Raw genomic sequence first — 22,096 nt, forward strand, 5'->3', positions numbered from 1 at the left:
ATGGAACAGAAAAAGCAAAAGAATAATTTTGTTGCCCTTCATACCTAGCTTATTTTCTGAGGGGTAATTAAATCATTTATTTTCTCTTTTGTTTCTTGTTACATAAACAGACTTTCTCCTTTCTGATCTTTAAATCAACAACAGGCTGAAAATCAAGCCAAGGAGACTAAGAATGAGCTGAACTTAGCAAAGCAGCAGTCAGCACTGGAGGATGGACTTTCCCAGCTGCGGATCAAGCTGCAAAGGAATCAAGAGCAAGTCATCCATGCAGAAGCTCAGGCCGAATCGGCCAGACGCCAGGCCAGGAGCCTTGAGGAGGTCATTAGGCCTACCACTGCCACCAAGAGCAGACAAACAGTGCTTGTTCAAAGGCTAATACTTTAACCCCAGATTTTTGCGCCATTTATCAGGATTTCCTGTAGAGCTGGTCCATGCTCAGTAGTATGTCTGTAGGGATTCCGATACAGGAAGTCTTTTCTGCAGTGGAGGGCTGTCTTTGATGAAGGCAGGAGTCCTTTGGCCAAATCATGTTGGAGTATTTGCTCCCTAACTACTCTCTCTAGTATTCTTAGTGGTCTCCTGGTCAAATTTTTTCTGAAGGTCTAAACTTTTACAGTTTACATCACTGGTTTATTTTACATGTATTAGCCCTTTACTCTAATTAAATCACATAACATATAAAGAAAACAAGAAGTGAAAGTCACCTGCCAGAGAATAGATCAAGTTGCAAAAATCAGAGTGAGTTAATCAAACCATTGTGGAAAGTGGCCCATTAATTTAGGCTGCTGAAAGAACTTACCATCTCATTTTCTTAGCACGGTAGCATTAATATGGTAGCTTAAGCAAGAGAAAAATGTTAAGTTGTTTTTACCATTGGTCTATTTTCTTGTTTTTAATCCCTAATGTGCTGGGTAAATTTTCCACTGACTTGGGAGTTGAGAGCATTTTCCATGGAACAGAGATTGAGAAACTGCTTCCTGCCCACCCTCTTCCCACTTCCATATTCCATTCTTGTGTCTGACCCCTTTCTAACTCTAAGGGAGATCTTTCTACTAACACTTCTACTTCCCTTCCTGCCTCCCTTCTTACCTCATTTCTCTCTCACCTTTTTGCCAACCAAATAATGTATACCTTGCTGCTTCTAAGTTGTCACTGCTTACTCTGTCATGCATGCATTCTGCAGATGGAGCTGTTCAACCCAACTGAACCAAGATTTGTCAAGGGCAGAACTGGATCATTCTGTCCTCTGTATCTCTTACCTTAACATAGTTCAGGACAATCGGTGCCTCATAAATAGTTGCCTTAACATGAAATCATGATTGTTGTTTTGCAACAAGGAAGCTTTATTTTTAATTAACTAAAGCTGAGATTTTTTTTCAACCTGGGCAAATAGAAGCCCTTTTGAAAATATCAGGGTATATTATGGTTTCTCTTATTCCATTTATGAACAGGATCATGCAACATCATGCATATGTACATGCTTTATGAATATTTTTCCAATGACAGGAGTATTGCTCTGTTACAGAAGTTTGTTGAGCTACAAACTCAATATGCTATGCTTCAACATAAGACAAGTGCTACAGGACTGGCAAAGGAAATGTTAGGAAAAGTGAAACAGCTAAAAGATGCAGCAGAGAAATTAGCTGGAGATACAGAGGACAAAATAAGAAGAATAACAGGTATCTGTCCCTTTTTTCCAGCTTTAGTGAGGTATAACTGACAAATAGAATTGTATATATTTAAACTGTATAATAGCATGATCTACTAGACATATACATAGTGAAATGATTACCATGATTAAATTAATTAACACATCTATCACCTTACATAGTTACCTTTTTTATTTTTTGTGGTAAGAATACTTAAAATCTAATCACATATATAATACAATATTATTAACTACAGTCAGCACCATGCTGTACATTAGATGATTAGATTAGTACCTTAGAATTTATTCATCTCGTTATTGAAAGGTTGTACCTTTTGACGAACATCTCCCCATTTTCCCCATCCCCCAACCCCTGGCAGCCACCATTCCACTCCACTCTCTGTTTCTATGAGTTCAACTTTTTTTTTTTAGATTCTACATATGAGTGAAATAAGTGAGATAGTACAGTATTTGTCTTTCTCTGTCTAGCTTATTTCATTTAGCATAATGACCTTCAGTTTTATCTATGTTGCTGCAAATGGCAGAATTTCCTTCTTTTTTCATGGCTGAATTATACACACACACACACACACATATACATGTGTATATATATATATATATATATATATACGTGTGTGTGTTTATATATATATATATATATAATTTTTTTTATCCATTTATCCATTGACGGACTCAGATTATTTTCATGTCTTGTCTATTATGCATAATGCTGCAAAGAACATGGGAGTGCAGACATCTCTTCAAGATACAGTTTCCATTTCCTTTGGATATATACCCAGAAGTGGGATTGCTGGATTTTATAGTAGTTCTATCTATTCTTTTTCCCACTCCATTAATTTGACAATAACATCATAATATTCCACTTTCCTGATAGAATTTATATCATTTTCAATTGATCATTGACACAGTTTGACCACATATATATGAGTCCACTGAGGAAAGAGAAAAAATTGGGTTTGTGTTTTGGGGACTGCAAAGAAACAAGACTCTTGCACGATTTTACTTAAAAGGGCATCTAAAACAATGAGCATTTACTCTGCATTAATCAGAAGGAAATGATATTTACCTTTGATCACTTCGAAATGCCTTTTTCCTAACCCAATGGTTTTCAGCTAGGGGTAATTTTATCCTCTCCTCTGGATATGTGAAAACATTTCTGCTTGTCACAACTTGAGGGTACAACTAGCATCTAGTAGCTGGAGGCCAGGGATGTTGCTAAACATCCTGTAATGCACAAGACATGGCTGCCCGCCCACCACTCCCCCCATGACAAACAATTATTTTGCTCAAAGTATCAGGGGTACTGAAGTTGAAAAACCCTGCCCCAATCTGTGCTGCTTATTTTCTTGCCTTGTGTAAACAACTATTTCGGAGTCAGTGTGATCTAGACTCTGGGGTACTAGGTCATCTAGCATAGGTCTGTAGGTAGCAAACCAGAAAGAATCATATTCTGGACAAGGATTTTGATCAAAATGGAAATTCTGATGCATACGAAGTGTGCACACTTAGAATATGTACAATCAGAAAGTTCTTTGGGATTTCTATTTTCTACAACTGATACTCATGATTTTTCTCGGCAATCATCATGTCCTTAACTACTTACTTCTAAACCATCAAGAAATATCAAATGTCGAGTGGTCTAGTTCCACTTTGGTTGTATGTACTATTTCCCAAAATTTTAGACAATTATATTCATTTGTAATGTAAGTAATTCTCAAAGTTTTAAAATAACCAAAACTCCTCTCTTATAAATGTTTCTTTGTTATAAATGAGTCTCTGGCCTTGCAACCACTTATATCATCATTATGACATGAAAAAAATGAAAATGCACCATTAGTGTGGCCCAAAGTCAGGAAGGATACATACCAAACTTTTAACATTAGGTATCTCTGAAGAGAGGGAGAATGAAGAGGAAAACACACGTTTTACATTTATATAATTGTTTCAAAGTAGTGAGCTTGTGGGCATTTTTTTTTTCATTTTTAGCATTTTCATAATAATTTAAAAAATATATACTAGGAAAGATTTAAAATGACAAAGTATTTTTAACCCTATACCCCACTCCATAGACAATAACATGAAACTCAGTTTCTATTATTCCCAGACCCTGATCCTTACTATAAGAGCAAAAAGATGGGAGAATATTTTTTGTCTTACATTTTATGTCAGGATCCAAATTGTTTTCACTTATACCCAGAGACTAAAACTTTTACAGTTTTCAAAATTAGGTTGGAAGGGAAGTTTAAGTTAGGGGACTTTTCAAAGAAGTCTAAAAAAACACATTCTATTTTTCCTCTTTTCACATTAAGGCCATTTTCACAATTCAACAGGACAGGAAAAACAGTATTTAGTTTGGCCATCTTCCCAACTTTGCTGGACCACAAATATTGTGCTCTGTTCCCATCTGTTAGGAAGAGATGTCTGTGAGATTCTAGAAAGGAGCCTGACTTATCTTGGTTAGATCAAAGTTGAGAGAATGGAGAACGGGCCACAGTCTGCAGCCAGGGTCCCTCCACAGAGCTTGTCCATCAGGGTCCCAGCAAGAAACAGAAAGCATACTTGGATGTAATTCTGGATCATGCATTTATAAGCCTAGCTGTCTCAGTTATCTATTCAAGTAGCTACATTCATCTGATAGGTCAACTGGCAGGTCTGCCAAAGGCCAGGCTTGGCTGAGAGGCTGAACCTCTCTTCTCTATAAGGTATTTCATTCCAGGCTTCATTGCAACACAGTAGTTTCAGGGTTCCTCAAGAATGAGCACAGAAGCTTTGAGGCTCTTGAGGTCTTGCAGCATCATTTCTTCCACTTTCTATTGGTCAAAACAACTTGTAAAGCTGGTTTTGTGGGGAAAGGTAACTAGACTCTACTTCTTGATGGGAAGGAACTACCAAAACAGCGCAGGAGTTAAGAGAATCAATGAAGGGTGTGGGGGTTCTGGGTGATAGCTGCAGTGAGAAGCCATCAGGGTACCTGGGCCTGAAGGAGCAGAGAAAGCAGGAGTGTCAGTGCTATGAAGTAGACCCATGAATGCCGGAGCAGAGGGGAAAAGGCCACCAGGCAGGAGCTGGTGCTGAGAGATGTAAGGACTTCCAGAACCTGCTGTTCAACAGGAACAGAGTCCGCTAGCTCTTCCCACTATCTGATCACTTCTCAAACTGGGGAGTGGCCAAATATGAATGAAAGCTAGAGGTCAAGGGAGCCAGGTGACATTATCCAGGAAGGCTAGCTTTCCAGGACACAGAGGAATATACGGAACGTATCTGGTGGGGCAAGTGAAAAGTAAGCAGCGCAATCGTAATAACTTATGTGGTAGAAACACAGGAGTCTTTTTCTTTTCTTTTTTTTTTTCCGGAAATATATTTCCAATGCTGAATCCCCTTTTCAACCCTGAATGATCTATATTTGAAAGTTTCTAGTGACAAAATGCTCCTCATCTTCCATAGAAGCTCTTTAGTCTTTAAACACTAGAAAGTTCTTTATATTGACAAAATCTTCATGGAACTTTCACCTGCTAGTTTCTTTCTACTTCCTCAAGATAACCAAAAAAGCATATTTACTCTGCTTTTCTGGTCCTGAAATATTTGAAAATAGCTATAGTATATGCCCTGAATCTTCTTTCCTTTACATGAAACATTACCAGTTAATTCAATTTTTGTTCACAGGACAGTTCCAAATTTATTCACCATCTGGTTCCTTCCTCTAAACACATGCAACATGCTAGTTTGACAGTTACTCAGAATCAGCTGAGTATCCAGGTGTGATCTGACCAAGTGAAGTAGAACCTAAAACCAGGTTCTTTTCCAAAGGCCGCTCACACTGTTAACTATAGCTCTTTGTACCATCTCCATTCACCACCCTTTGGGCTCCTTCTTTGTGTTTAACATAATTCCCACATATTTGTTGATTGATAGATGGGTGAGTGGATGGATGGATGTTTAAAAGTGAAGCCAAGAAAGGTATTGCTTTGCTTTTACTATTCGAGGACTTCAATATTAGCAGAGGAGAATGAAATGAAAATATCAATCCTTTTTACTGAAAGATTGGGATGCCCTAAAATGAAGAACACATTTTAAAAAGTGAAGTTAAAATAGAAGGACTATACTTTTGGAAATATAGTACCTCAATAAATCCAATCAAAGCTTGTCATCTGTCTCTTTATTTCTAATCAATTCTAAATAGCTATAGACTCACATTGATAAATGCCTTTAAGTGTAGAATATTTTAGGCAAAAATATCAATTTCTCTGCTCTGATTTCTGTGAAAACCTTGAGAAGTCTGGTGGAAATAAATGTTTTATCTATTGATTCAAAGCATAAAACTCAATCTTTATTTAAGAGACACACAAATCTCTGTGTTGGGTATCACATGGGAATCCAGGAAGAATCTATCAATTGGAAATCTATTGTTTGCTTCATTTTCTTTTTTCAGATTTAGAAAAGAAGATCCAAGATTTGAATATAAGTAGACAAGAAAAAGCTCATCAACTGAAACAGTTGGAAGATCAAGTCATTGGCATTAAAAATGAAATTGATGAGCAAGAAAATAAATATGCAACCTGCTATACTTAGGCAGAGTTAAAGTACAAAAGCCTGTGCCTTCATTTCTGCCTTCTGATGAGCAAACCTGAGAGCTCTACTGAACTTGAAAAACGCAAATAGTCAGTCTCTTGTGCCTCGCCTTCCTGGAGCCCTCTCCTTGCTACAGATCTGCTCAGTGTGGCTGAGGCAGAACCAGGCCAAGGAAATGCCACTTTGCATGGAATAAAAAGGGAGAAGTAAAGAGATTGTCTCTGGTTGCAGAAACCTTTCCTCTCACCTTTTGTAACTTAAAAATAATTAGTTACATATGACAAGTACAAATCTAAATAAGTATACTATTTACTAATACTCATTTCAGTCAAGTGAACCTAAAATTAAATAAATTGTCAGAGGCTTGGGTGGGGGAGAATGAGGAGTTACTAACCAACTGGCATAAAGTTTCAGTTAAGTAAAATGAGTAAGTTCTAGAGTTCCACTATACATTATCTGCATAGTTAACAATAGGGTATTGTATACTTAGAAATGTTTTGAGGGTAACTCTCATATTAAATGTTCTTACAATAAAATAAAATTAAAACAAATAAATTTAAACAAATTAAATTAAAATGAATCAATCAATATCTCTAATGCTAGGGTGGAATATAGATGGTATATAATAGATTGTCCTATATTTTTATTTAGATTTGCTTTATCTGTAAAACTATTACTATATTCTAAATAAAATGTATACAATTCAAAATGTAACTTGTTTTTGTACCTACTTTTCTATTTATCCTCTCAACCAAAAGATTCTCTTTTCCCCAAATGGCACTGGAACAATATTCAAAAACTAAATATTGAACTACTTTTCATAATTTGTCTGCAAGCATTTCTGCTGTAAATATGCTACTTATTTTTAAAAGACCAGCAATTTTGTTATTATTGCTTAGTATAAAAGATCAGATTGTTTCATTTCAAATGGGTCTTTGATTTCACATTAACTTTTTTCACATGTATGATAAATAATAAAGCATATTAATTCTGTTTGTAGAAGCTATCCTTCAGAGAGCTTATTTTAAGGGAATTTGGTCTCACACTTTTGAATAAGAAATAATATATACCAACATCGATGTATGAAAGGGGAAAAGTAACTGGAGCCATTTCTATCAAGGACTGACTCATAAAAGATGGATTTAAAAATTCAACAGAGGGGCTTTAGAATTAGATATAAATATGAAATTTCTATTGATAGAAATTGATTTAATGTAGGTTATTAAGGAAAATTACAGCTCCCTGGAGATCCTGAGGAATAGAATGAAACTTTTCTACAGGAAGGACTACCCCCAGAAATCTCTTGAGATATATGATGATAATGCTCCACATACCCAGCACTTAGGGAAACTTACATCAAAGAATGGTGCACAATAGGAACCACAGTTAAAAAACCTAAGTTGTTTAATGTGGAGGGTGAAACATGCTCCAGCTTTCCCACCCGGATATTAATTTTTACCTTTGTATGAATGATAGCCTTAATTTTACAAGCATAGTTGTCTGTTTGCATCAGCAGCATTCAATTGCTCTATCTTTGCAGTGATCAGAGACTATAAGGTAACATTCCAGAGAGTGTGGAAAGGGTTAAAGGAGGAAGAATTTCTGTCTTCTGAGAGGTTGTTTAGTTCTAGAGAGACAGACAATTCTCCAGTCATGAAATCTTGAGAATCAAAGACTAGGGCAAGATAAACCCATCATCTCCATGGATCTCTGGGGACTGCAGTTCAACGAAGTTAGGAAATATGTGATGCACTTTGGAAAATTGCATTTAAGAAGTGGTTATGCTTTCTAAACTTTGGTGTTGAAAATAATAAGCATTGGTTATCTTTAAAAACAATGTGTATATATGAGAAATCTCATTCTTTAATAATGTCAGCTAGATCATCCTAACTTCTATTATTTACTGGCATCAATTGTTCAAGATTGTGATCAAGACAAAGAGTTAGTGAAATTGTATCTCTTATACATTGCCAATTTGACAATGTGTAGCAAGATCTTTTCTATGACCAACTGAACTTGTATGTTAAGAAAATCATCTTAAATATGGGGGAGGGGTGAGAGAAATTTTGTGAATAACTCATTGTAGCACTACTTATGTAAAAACTCAAAGAATCCAAATAACTAACAATAAAAAACAATTAAATATTATAATTTTACCAGTTTGAGTTCTTGATGGCAAACACTGAAAACTAGAGGTAGTTTATTAAGCAGGAAAGGAATTTACAGAAAGAATGTCTGATAGCACATAAAATTGAAGAAATGACTGGAGAAAAAGTAACCAAGGACAATTATGCATCTGTGAGTATATTCAAGATCACACTTCAGTAACACTCAGGTTAGGCTGCTAATGATGGCTTTCCTGGACACTCTCCACCATCCCATTAACTTCTGTCTCTGCATGGCTCAGCCCTCTCATGGCTCAGCATCCTTGGTAGAAGTAACCTTCCAATTGGCTGAGCCTCTTTGTGTGTCCTGTCTGCCAGGGAGTGAGATGAGAGAATATCTGCCCTCTTCGGCTTTGGTAGTGGGAAGGGAATTTTGCCTTCACCTATCTTTGGAATCTTCCAAATGAAGAATTTGATGCCAGGCATCAAAAAATTATAAATTTCCATTATTGTTCAACTCTTTCTTTCCATTTAATATCATAATACATTCTTTATCACATTTTTTCTTCTAAAACAAAAACAAATGTTTTCATCAAACATAATGTTGCATTCATTCACTCACTAGGTGACCCATCACTCACTAGGTACACCGGCACTATGGCTATGGTCTCCAGCTACATTCTGTTCCTTTTCCACTTCTGTGACAATTCTGTCTTGAAGTACTGTAACTTGTAAAGAAAATGAAAGAGTTTACCACCAACATCCACCAAGTATAGAATAGTGGGAGAAAGAAGAGGGATAAAAAGGAAATTAAATATGTTTTATATTTTATAATAAAAACATAAGTTCATACAAAACATTGCATATTGAGAAACACAGATTGAGGTTGACTTCATTTCTGTAACTTCAAGAGGCTATAGTTGGGATCATAAACCCCAGATACTCTTTACTATATATTCCATATTCTGTCCGCCTTTAGCAAGTATCTGTCAGGCAGAGTGACTCAAATCATCCCTCCTGAGAATTCTAAGCCTTGGAAGGTCCTTCCTGTGTAGGGGTAGAGTGCTCTTACATTGCATTTTACCTCTGGATGTGACAGGACTAGATTGACTAGATCTGCCACTGTGGACCCCCAGACTTATTTCTCTTTAAAAGTCAATATAGTTACTCCAGTCAAAATAATAATTCTCCCTTTTTGGCCTGTTTATCCTTTAGCATGAGAAAACTAAAATAGCTGGGTAATGGTATATATTCCAATTTAGGGGAACACTGTTGCATCATCTAGTAAAATCATACTTTCTTAGAGACCAGAGCCTAAAGTCATAGGTACAGGAAGTAAAATACTACCTGTGAGTCATTTGGATATAATTGTGAGTAGTGTCACCTATATATCTATTCTTGATTTTAGATTCATGTACTCTGCCCTTAAGATGCTCCATCAGCTTTCATGGTAGAATGGCTTTTCCTATCATCTCAGAAAGATAATTTGATGTGAGTAGCTAAATTAATTAATTAATTAATTAAAATATATAAGGCATCTATACAACATAATTGTTGACTGTTAATATGATTAAAAGGTACATTTTAATTCTTCATGTAAGATATTTACATACATCAACATGCACACATTTTCTTCGCCTCTGTTGTAATTATTCTATTAGTTTCTTAAATTTGAGTTGCGTGAACACTACATCTAGCCAATACTGGGCAATCTATTGAAGTGTATGAGACACCAACATAGAGATGTCTAGACTAAATTCTGAGTTTCTCAGGGCAGAAGTTAAATGAAAGGCAGGAGTTAAAGAGCCAATGTTGGGACCGAGAGTAGGGACCAGGCCTGTGGAGACCAAGACTAGAAAGATTCAATATTTAAGGCAGGCAGACAGGATCTAAGATACCTAATGTAGAAGGTAAAGCAAGACAGTGGGCAGTAGACTGAGTAGGTTACCAATGATATGGGTGGGCCAGTAAACATGAGGAAACTCTGTTACTAGAGGCCAGGAAAAAACACTTGCAACCCAGCCAGTCACATCAGAAAATCATTATGAAGATCAGAAAACAAGTGACTATGAGGTAGCCAGTATGATCCATTAAGAAAACAATTCTGTCTTCTCCTAAATTAGAAACCAACGCCAGGTAAAGGGCAGCTCAGAACCAGTAGGTGAGTCCAGTTAGCCAGTCACCAAGGGGCAAAATGAAGTGAAGGAAACCTGAAAGTAGATCCTAATAAAGACAAATGAGCCCAATGGGGCACAGGCTAGAAATTGCTGTCATATCCATTCTCCCTCTTCTTTCTTTTGCCAACAGAACTCTTCCATATTTTAACCAGGCACAAGGCTGCCTACTTAGAGAGACTATATTTCTCAACCTCCCTGGCAGTTTCAGTGTGACCATGTAACTAAATTCTGGCCAACAGGATGTTAGTGAGAATGTCTTGTCTAACTTCAAGGGCACAACCTTAAAAGGAATCTGTTCGCCCTCTGTGGTAGGCAGAAAAATGGCCCCAAAAGATGTGCATGTCTTAATCTTAGTAATCTGTATGTTATATTATATGGCAAAGGAAAATGAAAGTTACAGATGGAATTTAGGTACTAATAAGCTAACCTCTAGATGAGGGTGATTAGCCTGGATTATCCAGGTGGGCCCAATGTAATCATAAGGTTCTTAAAAGTTGAAAAAAGAGGCTGAAACAAGTCAGAGAGACATCAGCATGAGGCTTTGAAGATAGAGAGGACCGTAAAATAACATACCAACCACTTCCCCCTCTCCTAAATTAGCGCAGAATGTGGTAAGCCAGCTATAACCATGTAGATGACAATAATACTGGTGAAACAGAAGACACTTAGGTCTCTGGTTGACTGTACCATTAGGGTCCCAGCATGAGCAGGGATGGTTTACTTAATGGACTCTTTACAAAGATGTGGACAGGGTGGAGGAAAGCCATAAAGAACAGTGTAGCATCCCAGAGCCAGTACTGGACAGGGAATCATCACCACTCTTAAACAGGGGCAACTACAAATTAAAGACAGACTATCTAGGCAGCCAACTTAACAGGAGCAATAATCTCTTGTCAAGGGAGGCAGCCAGCTGTGACAAGCCTACATAAACACCTTGATATCACTCTCCTCTTTTGTCCAGTCTCTTGTTAGTGCTTCCCGTTTGCTAAACCAAAGAACCAGGCTGACGTTCCCATGTAAATCAGCCTCCTGAGGCATAGAAGAGGGGCAAGTTGATCTGGAGATGCACAATGGCCTTGTGGATTAAAGCCATTTGTGCCTGACTGCCCTGGACTACCTGGTCCAGGCAGTCCTCAGACCATACCTAAATTAAAATATTTTCAAACATAACATAAAAACAGATTACCATATGGTTCAGCCCCTCTAAAAATGTAATCGAGAACAACTAAAACCTTTAGCTCAATATTTAGAGGGGGAAAATGTCAAAAGGAAATAGAATACATACATATGACAATACTCCTTTTCCCCATTTCTCCCATTCTCAAGAATAGGCTCTATAGCAGCTGTTGAAAATCCTCTCCTCTCTCTGTAAACTCCTCCCCACTAAACATTCCCCCAAACCAAGAAGTTGCCCTCACACAACTCTTCATTCTCTGGGGCTCCCTTTTTTCCCTCTGAAATATAGTCTCTTCCCTTTGCACTCAGTCACTATCACTTTTTCCTGCCCTGTATGTTTGTTTACAAGATTTGTTGATATTTTCCAAATCATGTGGCCATAATCAGGGTGAGCCATTCCCAAATGAAGGTCATGGCCTCACAGACAGGCAACAGCTATACTTGCCAAACTGCAGGAGAGGATTGCCTTTTCATTCAATTAGGCTTTGTCTAGAAAAATGTGATTGTATTAAGTGGCTAAGCATAAAACATTAAAGGAAACATTTAAAAACAAATAAGGGTTTATGTGTTTATATATAGTTAAGATTTATGCAAAATTTATATAAATGCAATTTTGATTTTTAGGTTTCTGAGTAATCTTTAATCAAACTCTTCTGTGTGCAAACCCCAGCACACACATACCCACTTAGTTTAATCAAACTCTTCTGTGTGGAAACCCCAGCACATACATACCCACTCTTCTTCCCACTCCTCACGAAAAAACAAACTAGGAACATTTTTTTCATTCATTTTATGCTTCTAACTAAAAGATCTTTCCCAGCCCTGATTCTGGTGCTTCAGAAAAGTGAAGAATTTAAAAACTTTAGTCAAAGAGTTCTCATAGGATTTTTCCATTATAAGCTTTAGGGCTTTTAGCAACTGAGCTACCCACTTAACAACCTACAAAATGGCAGTCCCATGTCTTTTCATGTTTCCTGCCCTTAGCCCTCCGTTTCTTCTGTCTGGTGAGAGAGTAAAAAAAGCTGCCCCACACCAACATAAATCAGCCAAAGCAGGACTTTTATGAACACCTGCTCATCCATCAGCACCTAGCTCCTCTTCTGGGGCATGACTTGAACCTACATATGATTTTTAGCTTTACTCCTTAAATGCTATGAGTGGCTATTCTAGAAGACTTATACTGTCCTACCAACCTGCCTCTAATTCCATCTGCCAACTAGATGTATTCGTTAGACAAAACAAGCTTATTACATTCTATATCAAACATATTAATCAGAATGTACAGGGGTTTTGAACAGAAATGTAGTGTTTTCTTTATGTTCATAAAAATTCTATGACTTTTAAGTCAAGTGTTTGATTCCTAGTGATATCCAACATAGCTCCACACACCACCATAGTTCTCTTTAATGACAAAATCCAAAGGCTAGGGAATAGGTGGCTGGCTGCATTTTCTTATATTTACTAGGTGATCATAGATTACGTACACTGTGTTTCAAATTGCTCTTTAGTCATCCCATAATGGAACCAAACGTTAAAATCTAATCTTTAGTACTGGTGCTTCCTTGCAGTGAAGACTTTGAAATATTTAGCCCATAAATGTTCACAGTAAGAAACATTAAAATCTATCTGTGGAAGATACTATCCCTGATGAGAAGAGATATAGGATGACTATGTCAGAAAAGTACTAGATATAGCTGAGCAAACTTTTAGAGACATTAAATGCAGGCATCTCAGGAGCTCTCACACATGATATGCTCCTTCCTCATACAGGGAAAAGGTTTAAGCAATCCAGAATGCAAGATATTTAATAAATTCCCTAGTCCTGATCCCTCATTTTCTGAAGAGTACTGAGATTAACTTAGCCAGGGTCACACAGTTAAACTATCAGAAATACCAAGGCAAGTGTGATAGAAAATATATCCTGTGATAATACTCATTCTATTGTGCCCTTTCCTTTGAGACAATTTGTACATAAAGAACACAAACATTGTCAACATTACACCATGCTTTATTCAAAGTATAGCAAATAGTTATGTTTCAAAAAAGACTTCTGGTTAGAATTATACCAGTTGTAGACAAATACATTCTCTTTATTAAAAGTTAAAATTACAAATAAGGCAGGAGTTCCCTTTAACCTCCATCTCAAACACAATCCCTTAAAGAACCCACAATCTTCCCTTAAAGTATGTATTCCACTTGCTATGGCTCCTTCTAGAATTTTATCATTATCTAATCATGTGTGTGAGAGTGTATAAATGTGTGTATACGTTTGTAGAAAGAGAAAACTGTAATGTTCTTCCTTCATCTTAGACTTTAATCCTTATTGATATTTACCAATAGTGTGTGTGTGTGTGTGTGTGTGTGTGTGTACACACACACATTGGTCTCTAAATGTAGAATATATACCATTAGTCCACAGTAGTACTTGGCACATAGGAAGTGCTCAAGAGCATTAAAGAATGAGAGAGGCTGCTCTTAAGGCTTAAGGTACTAATTGGGTAGATAGGTGGAGTTTCAAAGGTTAACCAAATAGTGGTGATTATCACCACTGAGTATAGACAACCAAATTCTCAGCTCCATGTTCCATGATTTCTAAATAGGATTACCAAGAAATCATTTAGTCCTAGAGTTTAATAGCAGCATTTCATTAGCCATCTTGAAAAGACCAAACACATCCTATAAATTCTTTGTCTGGCAAAGAGCCCAATATGTGAAACAACACCTGATCCTGAAGTGAGACCTAGTGCTGACATATTTCTGGTGTGATAAAACACAGCACTGGGCTCTGGATGGGCTGGCCTTCATAAGCCTGATTAGCAGCTTTGGCAGCAGCAAGTGCAACAGCTATGGTGAAAGAAATGCTCCCTTTCTAGAAGAGCAGACTATTCTTTCAGAGGAACTTCTATTGTAGAATTAATTCTTCTAGAAGGCCAAAGGCCTAATGGTTGGGGGAGATGAAGCAGAACTGCCGCTATTTGAGAGGGGATGACTTTAATCAGCCTTTTCATCACTTCTGAAATGTGCTCAAAGATCCCATCTTCCCAGGGTAAAAATTGGATTGAGAATTAGGATCCACTCCCAGTACAAGCTATAAATAGTAGTGGAGCATTTAACTTGTCCCTTAAATCCAGTTTCCTGGATCACCTCAGGTAATAATTAATAACTCAGAACTATGAGATAGGTTTGCAGCAAGAGAGTAGATTAGACAATCACTTCAAGCCTCTTGTATAAGAATATTGCCTAGGTTCAAAATATAGGTCAAATAAGAAATGCTTTATCAATCAGTAAACATATTCCAGAGACCTACTATGCACCAGGCATGGGGATAGGAACTCATGGGGAGATGTGTCAGGATTTCATGGGCTCACTGGGAGCTGAACTTGACCTTTCAAATGGAAAAAGAATCTAAATGAAAAAAAGCAAAGGAGGATTTTTAAAAATTAAGATATTAGAATACAGAAAATCCCCTTTTCTTCCTTTGGCTATTACTGACTTTCAGCATCCTGACAAAGCTGAGGGAAGTAACACCATCAGCTGAAGTAAAACTTCTAAAATCATCTTTAAAATACAATTTTAGGTGGGTTGTTATGAGAGATGAACTAAATTTAATGAAGAAATGTTTTTCTAAAACTTAACTATCAACCACTGACTGTTAGCTGCCTACTCAACATGACAGTCATTTCAATGAACATTTTTAAAACAAAAAGCAGTCTTAACATACCTCAAATTCTAGATGACAATGTATTTTGTCCAAGTATATAGCCTAGATCAAAAAAGAACACATTTCATTATCTGTGAACTGGAAAACATTTGTGTTTTTAAAATTCTTACTGCCCTTCTTTAGCTTGGGCACTCATGAAGGAAAGTGAAGATATGATACACCAGAAAATGGAACTTGGGTTCATGACTAACATTTAAGTCTTAAGGTATTTAATTGACTACATTTACGTTAATCCTGCTATGACTCCGATAAAATGTTTGAAGAGATTTCCTAAAGCTCTCTAGCCTTCTTCAGACATTAATCTCCCTCGTACTCATTTTTAAAGTGCCAGTTTAGCAACCAGATACTAAAATCCATAAACAAAGAATAAATAGTGAACGGAAAAAATTTGTCCCATTTAGTGTTAAATATAAATTAGAAAATTAAAAAAAAATGGTTTGGAATTCATGGGCATAGATGGGTAGAAAGTGCCACCCTATCTCATGTTACCTCTACGGTACCACCTTGCCACCTTTTGGGGAGGTGAAATGTAATGGGTATGAAAGCTCATAGAATGCCTGTAAAGAGCATGGATGAAGCCTTCTTGCATCTATTTTAGCAGCTATCTTAAAATGCTAAAATATAGATTTGGGTATGCTCTCACATGATATTTCTTTTGAGATATTTAAGAATAGACAGATGATTTTTTTAAAAGACAATGTTGATAAAGACCTGTCTGAAGTAGCCAGGATAAACTAGGTTACATTGCAGTTTAAAACAAAAAACCTCCTAATCTCAGGCTAAAAATAACAAAGATTTATAACTCTTTCATGCTGGATATCCAGAAAAATTAATTGGCTAAGGTAATATAGGGTCATTTCAGGCATAGCTAGATCAAGATACCCCAAGGTGGTCCTTAAGGATCTGCCCTACTGCTACTCTCAGTTCTGCTTTCCTCTGTGTTGGCCCCAGTCTCAAGATGCCTCCACCAATTCCGGGCTGGCATCCATATTAACTCCAAGTCTAAGAAGAAAGAGAAATTTTCTTTTCTTTCATGAAAATTCCAGTAACTTCCACAGAAGTCCCAGAAAGTCACCTAACTGGAAAAGCTGACTTACATACCCATCCCTGAACCAACTACTGGGAAGAGGGAGATGGAAGTGCACTGATTAGCCTAGAGCCCATGGGAAGATTAGCCCTATCTGAATTACGTGGGTTGACAATGTGAAAGGATTAATCTCCTAAAAAAAAAAAAAAAAAAAAAAGCCTAGGCCCTGTTACCAGATGAAGGAACGTTAATGCAAGCCCAAACAGCAGTTTCCATTGTATGGTCCGAAATCGTGCCATGACTCCCCCCCTGCCTGATGGATTCTATATTATTGAGAGTGACAGTAATGACCCCTATGCATTCCCTTAACACTTATTAGGAAGGGTTATTCAATTTGAGTTATTCGTCCAACAAGTAGATATTGAATGTGTCTGCCACCTAATGGGAATATGAATTCTGATAAAATATAATCCTTGCCCTCAAATAGCTCTTGGGGGCAAGGATATTTAATACAAAATTACGAATTACTGTCTTACATATTATAAAAGGTTTGTAGAAAGTGTTGTATAACATTTTTTCTGAATTTTACTGGTCATTGAACTTTTCTAGATCAATTCTGAACTTGCAAAATACACTTAAATCTAATTTTCAAAACAACAAAAATCTACTTCTTGTCATGAGAATGATGTTATCTAAGTAGCCAGGTTTTAAGACCTAAAGATCAAAGTCTAGAATGTAACATCCTCGCTTCACTGTCAATGCAGTATTTAAAATGACATGCATAATCCCAGACAAGAAAAAGCTGAAGGAGTTCACCACCACCAAACCAGTATTACAAGAAATATTAAAGGGACTTCTTTAAGAAGAAAAAAATTAAAAAATATGAATAAAAAGATGACGAGAACTACATAGATATCAAATATTACTTTAAATGTAAGTGGATCAAATGCTCAAAGACACAGGGTGACTGAATGGATAAGAGAGACAAGACCATCACATACACTGCCTACAAGAGACTCGCTTCAGATCAAAGACACAGACTGAAAGTAATGGAAAAATATTTCATGAAAGTGGAAATTTAAAAAACTGGGGTAGCAATACTTATACCAGACGAAATAGACTTTAAAACAAAGGTTATGAGGAAACAAAGAAGGATCCAGTAATCCTACTTCTGGGTACTTATACAAAGAAACCCAAAACACTAATTTGAAAAGACGTGTACATCTGTATGTTTATTGCATTATTTATAGTAGCTAAGACATGGAAGCAACCTAAGTGTCCATCAATGGATGAATGGATAAAGAAGAGGTGGTCCATATATGCAATGGAATATTACTCAGCTATAAAAAGAATGAAATACTGTTATCTACAACAACATAAATGGACCTACAGGGAATTATGTTAAGTAAAATAAGAGAAAGACAAATACTATGTGGTTTCACTTACATGTGGAATCTAAAAAACAAACGAATAAACAGAAACAAACTTATAGAGAACATTTTGATGGTTGCCAGATAAAAGGGTGTTGGGGAGGTGGGTGAAAAAGGGGAGGGGATTAGAGAATATAAATTGGTAGTTACAAAATAGTCATGGAGATATAAAATATAGCATGGGATATGTAGTTAATAATGTAACAAGTGTGTATGGTGCCTGATAGGTACTAGATTTATCAGGGGATCACTTCGTAAGTTAATAAGCATCTAATCACCATGTTGTACACCTGAAACTAATATAATGTATATCAACTATAATTGAAAAATAAAAAGATTACTGAAAAAATAAATCATTAAAAAATTCAAAAATGAGACACATAAGTAGCATTCCAAGACTGTGTAAAGGTGATCTTGAAAGCAGTTCTTTTTTTTTTTTTCCAAACAAAATGATAAATGCCTTAGGGAGATAACTGTTACACATTCTTTGAGACAGAACAGCCAACAATTTGCAATCTCATTGGCCATTCAAAATGCTATAGAACTCTCAATTAGGCTCCTTATAAAGAAGCAGGTAGTCCCAGGTAATTATAAGTGTGGGAGGAGAGTCCTGTCAGCATGAGTAAAGCCTCAGTGGGATTTACTAACAAAAGTGATTGATTCCTCCTAAACTTGTAACATCTTTAGAAATTAGAAGAAGTTATATGAAATATGATAGCAAAGAAAAATTTGTCCATGAGTGAAATTTGGAAGTATTCCTAAAATGAACTCTAGTCTGTTGATGATGTTTCTTTATCTCCTCAACTAGAAATTTATGTTAGGTAAAAAGTGGACATTTAAGAAAATTTTTAAAACGTGGAGAATAGCCTTTATTTACTTTCATTTAAGAAACATTAATGAGTACCTACAGTGTGCCTCATATCACATCAGGCAATGTTTATGCACAAATGAATGTTTCACAGTACCTGTCTCACATTCTAATGGTGGAGATAAGAGCATAAACAGTTACAGTCTTATGTCATTTATGTTGTAACGGGCTTTTACAAGGTGCTAGTAGAAGGGGTTGGAGTGGAGAAAAGGAGGAGAGCATCATACTTAAGTGGAGGCTTCAAAGGTGCACTGTAGTTTTACTATGTTGATGACATCAAGAAGGGTCCCTGTAGCAGAGAGAAAGAAATGAAGGTATAAAAAGCATGTCACACATATGGGGAACTTGAGGAAGCTCACATGGGCAGAGGGAAGCCATCAATAGCTTTTGAACAAAGGAGCAACATTATCAAAGTTGCATCTGAAAAATTCTTCTGGCAATGTTATGGAAGATTAGACTGAAGAAGGGAAGAGTCTGGAAGTAGGAATACCAGCCAGGGGGCTCCTGCAGGTTGTTTGAACCAGACATAAAGAGAGACAAAATTAAGCTAGGGCAATAAGATTAGAATGACGGGGGAATGGTTTTTAGTTGCTAGTAAAGCAGAAATGATAGGACCTGACGATAGGGTGAAAAGAGGAAAAGGAGATGGAAATGTCAGGCATGATTCCCAAGCTGGGCTGGCTTCAAAGGCATGTGATCTGCACAGTCTCCCAGGACTCCCTGCTCAGAAGGGTCCCAGGCTTGGTTTAATGCTCTGCTGCCATCTTGAAATCATTACTTTTTGAACAAGGGGTCCCACATGTTCAATTTCATTTTGTTCTGAGCCCTGCAAATCCTATAGCCAGTCCTGTCCCCAGGTTTGTCTTGAGCTAAGGGGTGGATCATAGTGACAATGATTGAAACTAGAAACAATACATTTTGTTCCACAAGGAGTGGGTGAACAGACGAGTTCAGTTTTGTAACATATGTCCTATGGGTCATCCTAGTAGGGATATTCGATAGGCTATTAGAAATTGAATGTAAATTCCAAGCAAGGTTCAAGCTGGACTTACAGGTGTGGGGAGTACCAAGGCCAAGGCAGTGGAAACACTGGGTGTGGATGAAAGTGTTTAGAGGAAAAAGAAGCTGGAGACAGAGCCTGTAGGAGCACCAACATTTAAGGGATTAGAGAAAAGAGAGAAATGGAAGAAGAGTCAGAGTGCTGAAGGAATATTTTGGAGGGAATTGTATCCTGGAAACCAAGGAAAAGGGAGTCTCAAAATTGATGGAATAAGCTTAATTAAAAAAAAAAATTAGGGAGTGACATGTGACACATATGCCACAGAAATCAAAAAGGAAAATGCCCATTGTATTTGGCCACTAGAGGGTTGGTGGTAATTACTGAGACCACTGGAACTGGAAGTCATATTATAAAAGGAGAAAGGAGAAAGCAGGACTAAACAGAAAGTAAGTGCAGTGTCATTTCAAAAACCTGAGCTATGAAGGTAAAGGGAGGAAAGGAGTAAGTAGAAGGCATATAGAATAAAGACAGGTTTTTGGTTTTTTTCACCTTAAGATGAGAGAATTGAACAGGTCTGTGTGTGAGAGCACATGCTTCCATGACAGATCATACAAAAGATAAATATGGGAATAGAAATAGACTAATTCAAAGACAGAGTGGGCAGAAGGTGTTATACACGCTCTCCTACATGTATACACACAACAACAATAAACCTCTAATTTTATTAGTAGTGTTTAGTTTACTAGTAAGTGAGGTGGTCAGGAAAGCAGGGGGCTTTAGAAGAATGTTGAAGGTTAGTAACTCTTGCCCTCTGGAGAGGACACTGATCTGGGACAGGTATAATTGCCACATAGCAGGGAGGCCTCCGCTGCTATGAGAGCAGAGGCCAGTCTCAGGAATGATGCTTGCAATTTGTATGGATGAAAAACTGTAATAAGCAACTCTGCCTCAGAGTATTAAAAATTTGACAAGAAGAAAAGGGATTTGCCTTTTAATAGTTTAAGCTCTGAAGACCCTCCACTGCAACATTAGACCTCACAACAGCACCTGCTTTCTCAGTGCTGTCAGGACCACCTAGCCAGCACTTAGGATCCTGAGCATCAGTCAGAGTCTGCAGCAGGGCAAGTGCCGATTTGGTGAATAATTAATGCATCACCAAGACCTGGGGCTCCTGCCTCCTGCAGCAGAAAGCATGTTTATAAACTCATAAAGCAGTTTACTCTATGGTCTAATGATTAAACTTTCCTGGGCCCTATTTCATTACAACTAAGTTAAAAACTGACCAACTGGCCACTTAAACTTCTCTGGAGTGATTAATTAGAAAACAAGCAAATTCTCCTGACTGGACTAACAACTAAGGACACTTCCCTGGTTCTGGGCACTTTTTCCCAGACCAGGACTCAAGAAAGCTCAAGCCTTGACTGTCCATTGCTAACGGGGTAGAATTGGGCTAATTCACAGGGTGGCAGAGTTTTGTAATCCGCCTCTCTTCCCTCTTCAACCCCCAGGAGAGGAGTGAGCTTATTTAACTAGGCGGGTCACTCACTGCCCATTTAAGACACTTCATTAGAGGTCTTCAATCTGGCTTCATCATTTGCATATTGTTCTATGGAGTTTCTCTCTAGAATTGCTGAGGTGGTGCTTGTGGAGATTGTGAGGAAGTGCCTCTCAGAAGAGACTTCCAGCTTCGTAACTGAGTCAACTCTGTCAAGGTGAAATGAGAAAGATGTCACTTAACAAAAGTGTCGTCTGAGAAATTATCTGAATTAGAGCCATCGTCTAGATTTATGTAAGAAGTAGACTTTTAAAACAGAATCAGATGGGTAATTCAATGCCTCTGCCACCTGGGCAGGCCCTGGATAAATATGTGCACAAAGGAAGCATAGTGAAGAGCAGTTTCCTTCCCTCGTATGAAGACATTATAGCTGTCGCGCCTAGCCAAAGCTCAGAGGTATTTAAGGGTTCGCTTCTTTCCCAGGAACAAGCCAGACAGGTCGACCCTCTTTTAAAAGGGTTAACTGAGTGCCTTCCCTGAATGTGCAATGCAAAAGTTTATGGCCCTAGGCACCTTTTCGTGACTCACTCCTCACAAATGTAAATTGCACGAGTGCGCGGGAGGTCCCTACTAGCCTCCGCACACCAGGCGTTCTGAACACCCTCCTCTAACAGCCCAAACGCAGGCCGACCCCCTAACCCGGGTCGGGACGCGCACCCGGTGGCAGCAGCGCGGCCACTCTCTGGGAACCAGAAGAGCCAAAACCCCGCAGAGCCTGAAGACACAAACTTAAAACAAAAGCTCCCCCGCATGGTGAGACCGAGACCTCACCCCCTCCTAACCAAGTTGTGGCCTCCTG

General features: G+C 37.7%; 1 protein-coding gene across 8 annotated transcripts in view; it reads left to right on the forward strand.

Moving 5' to 3' along the window:
• LAMB4 (laminin subunit beta 4) overlaps positions 1-6,850 on the forward strand; it is a 111,738-nt gene extending 104,888 nt beyond the window's left edge. For 7 of the 8 annotated variants that reach the window (XM_036230271.1, XM_016126961.2, XM_016126960.2 and 4 more), the window contains 3 exons: positions 145-318; positions 1,526-1,679; positions 6,099-6,850. In XM_036230271.1, coding sequence (XP_036086164.1) covers positions 145-318; positions 1,526-1,679; positions 6,099-6,238 — 468 coding nt within the window. In that variant the 3' untranslated portion in view covers positions 6,239-6,850. Of the gene's footprint in view, positions 1-144; positions 319-1,525; positions 1,680-6,098 lie in introns of those variants that run through there. The other variant, XM_016126967.2, reaches the window with a different exon arrangement.
• Positions 6,851-22,096: the final 15,246 nt, after the last annotated feature.

This window comes from Rousettus aegyptiacus, unplaced genomic scaffold (genome assembly GCF_014176215.1).
Source record: "Rousettus aegyptiacus isolate mRouAeg1 unplaced genomic scaffold, mRouAeg1.p scaffold_m13_p_13, whole genome shotgun sequence".
Classification (NCBI taxonomy): Eukaryota; Metazoa; Chordata; class Mammalia; order Chiroptera; family Pteropodidae; genus Rousettus; species Rousettus aegyptiacus.